The sequence below is a fragment of the Coloeus monedula genome, assembly GCF_965178545.1.
Source record: "Coloeus monedula genome assembly, chromosome: 1".
Classification (NCBI taxonomy): Eukaryota; Metazoa; Chordata; class Aves; order Passeriformes; family Corvidae; genus Coloeus; species Coloeus monedula.
In genome coordinates, this window is record NC_138781.1 from 16,329,723 (window position 1) to 16,338,945 (window position 9,223).

At 47.8% G+C, this 9,223-nt stretch overlaps 1 protein-coding gene across 1 annotated transcript; it reads left to right on the forward strand.

The window, feature by feature from the left end:
- Positions 1-1,333: 1,333 nt before the first annotated feature.
- On the forward strand, positions 1,334-7,156 carry PTCHD3 (patched domain containing 3; the record flags this gene model as incomplete). The annotated part of the gene is made up of 4 exons (XM_082294663.1): positions 1,334-2,065; positions 2,306-2,427; positions 3,397-3,542; positions 5,556-7,156. The coding sequence occupies 4 exons, from the start codon at positions 1,334-1,336 to the stop codon at positions 7,154-7,156; spliced, it is 2,601 nt and encodes an 866-aa protein (XP_082150789.1).
- Between the last annotated feature and the right edge of the window lie 2,067 nt (positions 7,157-9,223).

The window sequence follows — 9,223 nt, forward strand, 5'->3', positions numbered from 1 at the left end:
ATTATCTGGACACCTGACTAGCACTGCCACATCTGAGCTTAATGTTCTTCTCAGCCAGAAGCCACTCAAATCACTGTCACTTACCAGTGTCAAGAACACCAGGCTGCAGGGTAGATTTTGGACTTGGAAAGATCCTTTCTATCATTGCTATTGCATAAAGCTCTGGCACATCACACTGGTGATATTCTTGGGACTTGCCAATTGGAATCGCTAACCCTTGTTTCAAAGTCTTTTATTTCTTCTGCTGTCACTCCTGTTTTGTAAACGTGTAAACTGAGAGAGCAAACACTGCAAGATGTACATCACCACTGTCTGTGTTTTGCTCTCAGACAGAAGAATAATTTTTAGTGGGGAAGTAACGGCTGCAGCAGATTTGGAGAACACAAGAAAGAGAAGTCTAGGTTTTCTGATTGCTGGTACAAAGTGGGAGATGCTTTGCTGGCTCGTCTGGTACCATGGGCTGGCTGAGGCTACCCTGCAGGCACAGACTGGTGCAAGGGCTACGCTGGCCATGCAGCACAGCACAGGCTCACTGCCATGTGATCTCCTTAACTCCTCAATAGGCAATGGTCTCCTGCTCAGGATCACTACACTTCATCTCCCACCTTTTGATTCTGCAGCTTCTTTCTTACAACATGGAAGCTAGTTCTGTATTTAATATTGTAACACTGGTCTTATTGATTCCATTAGCTATTGTGGAAGTCCCTTCCCTAGGCATGTTCTCTGTTCATACACCCAAGGATCACATTAAATCCTATTTACTACAGGGAGTTCAAGACACTAGATCCCAAGTGGTAGACCCAAATTTACTTGAAATCCCCGCTGTCCACTATGTGAGCTTTCATCAGATAACTGTGCATGACACAGTCTTGATGCCAGAGGCTCTCTCCTCCTGCTGTACCTGACTCTTCCCCTTGCAACAGGCCCAGCACTCACCTGACTCCCCAGTGAGTTCGTTCAGCTCACTCTATACATAGAAAGATAGAAAGTCACTTTTTTTTTCTTTTTTTTTTTTTTGGGGGGGGGGGGGGGATACGGTAAAAGAGGGACCAGGAAATGGGAGCACAGGAGTACCCGAGACCGAGATGGGGCGCGGCAGGGCGCAGCGGGGGGAGCCTGGCCGGCCCTCCTGCCCGTCCCGGGGAGCCCGTCAGCCAGGGCGAAGGACGGTCCCGGCCGCGCCCACCGCTGAACACTCCGCGTTCCCTCTATGCCCTCGATGGGCAGAGGGCGGCTCTGAACTCCTCTCCCTCTCCTCTCCGGCGCCGGCACAGACCGCACCGTCGGGCCCCGGCGTGGGACGCGCCGCCGGCAGCCCGTGCCCGCCTCGCCCATGGCGGGGCCGCGGGACCCCGCGGAGCGCTGCTCCTGCCGCAACACCAACTGCGTGGAGCGGCCGCTGCGCCGGCTCTTCGAAGGGCTGGCGAGCGGCGTGGCCGCCTGCCCCTGGCCCTTCGTGCTGGTGCCGCTGCTGCTGTCGGGCGGGCTGGGCGCCGGCTTCCTCTTCCTGCCGCAGCGGCAGGCGAACGACATCGAGGGGCAGTTCACGCCGACGTGGGGGCCCGCCAAGGACGAGCGCGACTTCGTGCGGCGGCACTTCCCCCCCGACGACTCGGAGCGCTTCTCCGCCCCGCGGCTGCCCACCGAGGGCGCCTACGCCTCCCTCATCGCCGTGGCGACGAACGGGACCTCGGTCCTGGAGCCGGCGGCGTGGGCAGAGGTGCTGCGGCTGAACGCGACCGTGCACGACGCCGAGTACGAGCGGCTCTGCGCCCGCACCGCCGGCGGCTGCGCCAGCCCCAACCCGCTGCTGTCGCGGTGGGGCGATGCGGGACCGCCCGCCCCGGGGAGCCTCCGCTTCCCCGTCAACGACAGCGTCTTCCTGGGGGCCGCGCTGGGCGGCGTGGAGACGGACGACGGGCGGGTGCGGAGGGCGCGGGCCCTGAAGCTGATGTATTACCTGCGGGAGGACGGCCCCGAGGCGCAGGACAGCCGGCGGTGGCTGGAGAGCTTCCTGCAGAACATCTCGTCCAGAGTGGCGGAGTTGCGCCTCGGCTCCATTCAGGTAACGCACGGGCGGGTACGGCCGTGCGCAGCGGCCGAGCCCGAAATGTCCGGGCAGCCCCCTCGCCGAAAGGAAAGGAAAGGAAAGGAGACGGCGGCGGGACAAGGCGGGCGGGCTGCGAGGGCCAGGGCAATGCTCCTCTGCCAACGTGATGTTTGGCCTTGCCTGCGCGTGTGTACAAAGAGCACGAAGAAGAGGGAAAGTGCTTCATTGTTTCTTTCCTTGTTGTTTTAACGGCAGGTGACCTACTTTACCTCGCTGTCCAGACAACAGGAGTTTGAAGGAAATACCAAGAGTGTGATCCCACTCTTCTCCATAACATATTTCCTGACAATAACCTTTGCGGTCATCTCTTGCCTAAGGTAAAATGTCTCTAAGCTATGGCTCAGTGAGTAGTGATGTCTGCTCTTCTTTACCTGCCTCAGCTGGTTTCTGCTTTTGCCGATTGAAGGTGTTCTTGAAGCTGCAGACTTCCTGTGACAATTTATAGGCAAAATGTGTTTTTTTGCTTTTCCTTGTCTACCTATGTGTATTTCCCAGCTGCTTAGATGGCAGATGGGAACCTGAACAAGTGTTCAGTACTTAGTTAAGGTTCGGGTGCATGTGCACTAGCTTCATAGATTCCTGCAAGTCTGGGTACAGCTTTAGTTGCTCTGCTTGCTAGTAGAATCAGAGGCTTACCTGCTGTCCACAGAGAACTTAATCTGCCCTTTCTTTGTGCTGATGGAAAGTGCCATTGTACACTCAACAACTGTACTGCAGTGTTTGTGTCCTGTACTTCCAAAAGAAATTCTACTTGCAGGGTGAGCAGCCTGGTTTAGCACTTGCATCAAGCATCATACCTATTAAAGCACCTTATGGAATGCTTGAACCAGTGCTCAGGGGCATCTTGGCAAAAGGCTGGTAGCCAGTCTGTCTGCTGAGAAAATTTCTCTACACAGCACTTACTGCCTGAAAGGTGCTTCCAGTGATATGCTACAGCAAGAATTCATGTAAAATCAAAGAGCTGCTAGAAATTCACCAGTTTTTTGGGTCACCCTAAGTCTAGTGTCACTGGTAGAGCTTATGACATCTCTGACATCTCTGGTTATTAATGCAAAGAGCAGTACACATCTTCACTCCTCCGAATATAGTTGGGCAGTGGTAATAATGTGTATAACGCCTCCTAGAGAAATTAATTTTATGCAATGCTGACACCTGGGAACTCTGCTAGCAGCTTTCATCAGGAGTTCTTCTGAGAGAGGGTATCGCTGTATCTGTGCACTTGTCATGCCAAACACATTGGTGAAGTATTTGACACATAACTAAGATATTCCTTGAAATATTTTCAGACTGAGCTGTATAAGAAATAATATCTGGCTTGCAAGCTGTGGAGTGCTTTCTTCCGGCTTAGCTGTATTGAGCAGCTTTGGACTGATGCTCTTCTGTGGAGTTCCGTTTGTGGTCACTGTGGCTAATGCACCATTCCTGATTCTGGGTAAGTAGAAAAAGTGAGTCAGATTCAGCTACAAAGACTATAAGTGAAGTTAAAACAACCTAATGGTGTCAGTCTTTTATGATGTGAATGTCAGATAATACAACATTTTCTCCTGAAGTGAGTGGAGGAGATACCTAGAGGTGCAGCCTCCTCAGAACACCTAAAGGCAGGCAAGCCCCTCAGCTCAGCTCAGCTCAGCTCAGCTCAGCTCAGCATGCCCACAGCAGGACTGCAGATGGGTTCTGGTGCAGGGGCAGCTTTTCCCAGAAGACAAGGCCTGATCTAGATCCACTGCTACAGCCGGAAAACTGTAAATGAGACAGTGGTAAGGTTAGCACTTTCCAGGATTGTTCTAGTGTCCCTGGAAATGTAGCCAGGATGATTAATCCTCTGCAATAGTTATATTGCTATATATATTGCTATATATATATGTAGTTATATTGCTATATACTAACCAGTCTCATTCAGCTACACAACTGAAGTGATGCACCATTTGTGCAAGCAGTCCTGCCCCCCAAAAAACCCAAGGAAGTTGGTATCATTGTAGCCTTGTTGCACAGACTGCTTAACAGCCTGTGCTGAAATTTCCAAATACTGTTAGATAATGTTGCTGCAAATTACTGCAAAACAAAGATCCTTACTGATCCTTACTGATCTCCTATATGATGTATTCATGTGATGTTTTCTTGGGCTTGGTATAGTGCTAAGGAAAACACATGGAGCTCCCAGGTTGACAGAGGCTGTGCATCATCCTAGCTTTCCAGTGCAAATGCTCCTTAGGGCAGGCATTGTTTCCTTGTTTCCTGCATAATTCCAATGCATTTTTTATTTGCTTTTGTTTGCTCATCAATTGCAGTGGCTCTGACTATCAAAAAGACCCCTTTGTTTACCTGGGAAAGGGCTTAAGCCAGTCTCTTAAGCCAGATCTTCAGAAATAACACACAGACTTTTGTCTTCCTTGCGCTAAAGCAAACAAATTCTCAGTACATCAGAGGATTTGCTTTGAAGGCTGCTTGCTTTCCGAAGCAGCCTGGCTCGATGCCATCCAGTAGTACCTTGTGACGTGCTGCTTAATTCCTCTTTGAATGTTTACTGGCAATTGCCTGTTCAGGTAGCCAGTAGTGATTTCATCTATTCTTCTAGATCTCACTCCACTATTAGCGCAGCCCTGCTTTCCCTTTTGTGTGATTAATTTTCAGTGAATAGAAGAGCTCTTGACAACATGGCAAAATACTGAAAGGTGTGTGATTAAAGTCTTGAGAGTTAGCAGAGCTGAGAGAAGCCCATTGGCTCTTCCTTCTTGAACTTCCTCTCGCTTTGGCATCTTAGCAAAAACCCAGGCCCAGGATCCAGTCTTGCTGGCAGGGTTTCCCAGGGATCTGGTGGGTAATATTTGTGAGTACATCAGTATAAATGTAAAGATAAATGAATAATAAGTTGTGAGTAAGTGCTGAAGGATGAACTGGAGTGAAGTGGAGAGCAAAGAGCATTAAAAAGTGAGCCACTGGAAAACTGGAATCACTCTTCTCCCGTGTGGTAGCAACTGCTCTTCTGTCTTCTGAAGGCAGAACAAGAAATTATTGGTCTAAGTTGCTGCAGTGCTGAAGAAGAGATTCCAGAGATAATGGGGGATGCTTCCAGTGATAAGAATAGTTGAGCATCAGAATATGTGATGCTTTGAAATCTGTCATCTGCATCAGGAGACACGTGGACATCAGCTACAAGATACTTGTCAGAGATGCAGTAGGTGTGCTCAGTCCTTCAGCAGAGTCAGTGGGGGATCAACAACTTACCAGGTCACCAGGAGGTGCTGAAAGATAACACATTCAGCTACACGTGAAGGATGTGTTTTCCAGATTCTCATGTAAGTTGCATCAACACTAGAGCAGTGTTAGTAGCCCAGCTTCCTTTTTCAAAATTTTATGCAGACCGAAATGTGAATAAGGTCGTTTTGTTGGGTGTTGGTGGAAGCTGCCATCTGCAGTGCAGCGTTAACAGTGTCTCCTCTTGCAGGGGTTGGCGTTGATGACATGTTCATCATGATTGCTTCCTGGGAACAAAGTTCAAGGAAAAAAGAGAAATCCAGTGTGAAGTCTCTGCTGGCTGAGACTTACGCAGAAGCAGCACTTTCTGTGACCATCACCACTCTCACGGATGTTTTGGCCTTCTTCATTGGCACCTGGACGGCTTTTCCATCCGTGAGGTCTTTTTGCCTCTATACGGGCACAGCTTTTGTCTTCTGCTATGTATATACCATGACCTTCTTTGGGGCTGTTCTGGTATTAAATCACAAAAGGGAGCAAGAGAACCGCCACTGGCTGACTTGTATGCGTGTGGGAGTAGGTGAAGATCAGGCTGAGAACTCCTGCTTGTACAATGCTTGCTGTATTGGCAGCTGTTCCAGGCAGCCATCTCAGCCAGAAGGTGAGCATCCAATGAGCGTATTCTTTAAAAAGTATTACGGCCCTTTTATTACAAATAAATGGATCAAGCTGCTCGTGGTGTTGCTGTACGGAGCATACTTGGGTGGCAGTGTTTATGGGTGTACGCAGATCAGGGAAGGCATCGATCTCCGGAATCTGGCAAATGATGACTCCTACGTTATTCCATACTATGATGATGATGAGAAATACTTCTCAACATACGGACCCAGGGTCATGGTTGTCATTACTGAGAGCGTAGATTACTGGAATGAGACGGTGCGTCTTGGCATTGAGAGCTGTGCACAGAATTTAGAGAACATTTCCTATGTAGATAAGAACCTCTCAGAGTCATGGCTGAGGGTATACACAGAACTTGCCAAAAGGGGGTTGATAAATATAAACAATAAGACTGACTTCTTTAGTAACTTAACTGTACTGTTCAAATTTCGTCCCAGTTTTGAGTGGGACATAAACAAGACTCAGGATGAAATAGAAGCTTCACGTTTCTTCATCCAGACAGTGAACGTGACGTCAGCCGTTGATGAGAAGAATCTCCTCAATCAGTTAAGAGAGGCAGCTGAGCAGTGCAGCATTCCACTGAAGGTGTATCACCCAGCGTTCATCTACTACGACCAGTACCTGGTGATAGTGCAGAACACTGTTCAGAACGTTGCCGTGGCTGCCGGGGCGATGCTCGTTGTCTCCCTTCTGCTCATTCCTAACCCATTGTGCTGCTTGTGGGTGACTTTTGCTATAGCCTCTGTTATAGTTGGCGTTGCTGGTTTCATGACGTTCTGGAACGTCAATCTCGATTCCATATCCATGATCAACCTGGTTATTTGCATAGGGTTTTCCGTAGACTTTTCTGCTCATATTTCCTATGCCTTTGTTGCGAGTGGAGAGTCATCAGCCAATAAAAGGGCAATTGAAGCTCTGTCCCTGCTAGGTTACCCAGTACTTCAAGGTGCAGTTTCTACAATACTAGGAGTAGTTGTCCTGGCTGCAGCAAACACCTACATCTTTAGGACATTCTTCAAGATCATGTTCCTTGTTATTTTGTTTGGGGCTCTTCATGGTCTTGTTTTTATTCCAGTGTTTTTAACATTTTTTGGAAACTTTGGTGGCTCACCCCACAATACCATGTCTAAAAAGTTAGAGCACAGGTTTAGAAATGATAAAGACTGTCCATGAATAAGTTAAACATAACATATTATATATTTACTATATGTAGATTCAGTTGCAATGGCTGTCAGGGAATATAAGACATGAAGAACAGAAGAATAAATATATCAGGTCAACAAAGGTTTCAGAAAAGCCAGACAAGAAAAGTAACAACAAACCACACAGAATGGATTTGCATTTTTTACCTTTGAGTATGTTTGACTACCACCTTAATGCTGTTAATTGTCTTTGTTGTGTGACTTGTTTACTGAATGTATTAAAATTATTACGAACACTGACCACTTCATCAGGTTAATGGACTATGTTACGTGTTTGTCAGGATGTGTTCACAGAGGGGAAGACTAACTCCCACTGGGCTGTATTTCCTCCCTGTTTGCCTTGCTGCTGTAACTCATCCCAGCACTAAGCTGGAAGGCAATTTTTGCCCAAGAGGCTCAAATCTGGGTGTTTTACAGCAAGATTACAAAAGGTCAGAACTGTCTCAGACTGCAATAACTCATAAGCCCTCGGGTGACAAAATCTGCTTAGGTTCCTAATGCATCATGAGAAACCCTTGAGGAAGACAAGCTGACTCCCATTTTCAAAGCCTTTTCTTGGTGTCCCATTTTCTAGCTAAGCTTGAACATCTGGTACCTTTAGGAATTTTGTATGTAGCTTCTGTTGGCTGCAGTTTGCAAAGGGATGTACTGTAGGTTATTGAACTTGTGTGGACCTCCTGAGTAACCACCCTGGGAGATGCTGTGCCATGGTATGACAGGGCAAGAATTCACTAGAGAGAATCACACCCTGATTTGGGACAAAGTGAAAAAGCAACTCCATTTTAAGCAGGTCAGTCTTAAAACTGTAAACCCATAAATTCCATTTTGTTCATCAGTGGTGGCCCATCCTGTTATGTGTCAATAGAGCAGAGGAGCTTTCCCTGAATAGGAGCTAAGAATATAGGAGGTGATCTTCTAACATGTGGGGACAAGGCAGTAGGTGAAAATCAATTCATAATTTGTTGCCAAGATCATGAACGACCCATTGGAAATAAAATAATTGATGGTAACCAGTGTTTGTAATTCTGGAAAAATTGGTGTAGAACTTATCAAATCATTCAGTCCAAATCTGCTGCTGTGGAGGGTTTCTTCTGAGAGACTGAGCAAGTGTGACAAAGCCAGGGACTGCCTCTGTTCCCTGTGGATATCTGGCTAGTTTCATGAGACCCAGTAGACAGGGCAGGATCCTTCTCTTTCACAGAGTCATAGAATAGTTAGAGTTGGAAAGGACGTTTTAAAGGTCATCTGGTCCAATCTCCCTCCAAGGAGCAGGGGCATCTTCAACATGATCAGGTTGCTCAGAGTCCAGTCCAACCTGACCTTGAATGTTTACAGCTCTCTGGGGAACCTGCTCTAGTGTTTTACCACCCTCATTGTAAAAACATTCCTTGTATTAAGTGAACTGTCTTTTAGTTTAGAATCATTACTGCTTGTCTTATATCAAAGGCTCTGCTAAAATATTTGTCCCTGACACTATTCCAGGTCCCCTTCTCTCCAGAGCCATCTCTTCTTTAGGCTGAACAACCCCATCTCTCTCCATCTGTCTTCATAGGAGAGGTACTCCAGCCCTGTGATCATCTTTGTGGCCTCTTCTAGGCTTACTCCAGCAGGTCCACGTTCTTCCTATGCTGGGGACCCCAGAGCTGGATGCAGTATTCCAGGCAGAGTAGAGGGGCAGAATCACCTCCACTGACCTGGTGGTTGTGATTCTTTTGATGCAAACCTGGATACAATTGGCTTTCTGGGCTTCAAGCACATATTGCTGGGTCATGTCCAGCCTCTCATCCACCAGTGTACCCTGAAGTTGTTCTCAGCAGGCCTGCTCTCATTCTCTTCATCTCCCAGCCCGTGTACAGGACTTTGCGCTTGGCCTTGTTGAACTTCATGAGATTCCCATTTCTTGTGGTTGTCCAGGTCCCTCTGAATGTCATACTGACCCTCAGGCATGTCACCTGCACCACTCAGCTCAGTGTCATCTGCAGACTTGCTCAATGCCTTTGTCTGTGTCATTGAGGAAGACATTAAATAGCATCGCTCC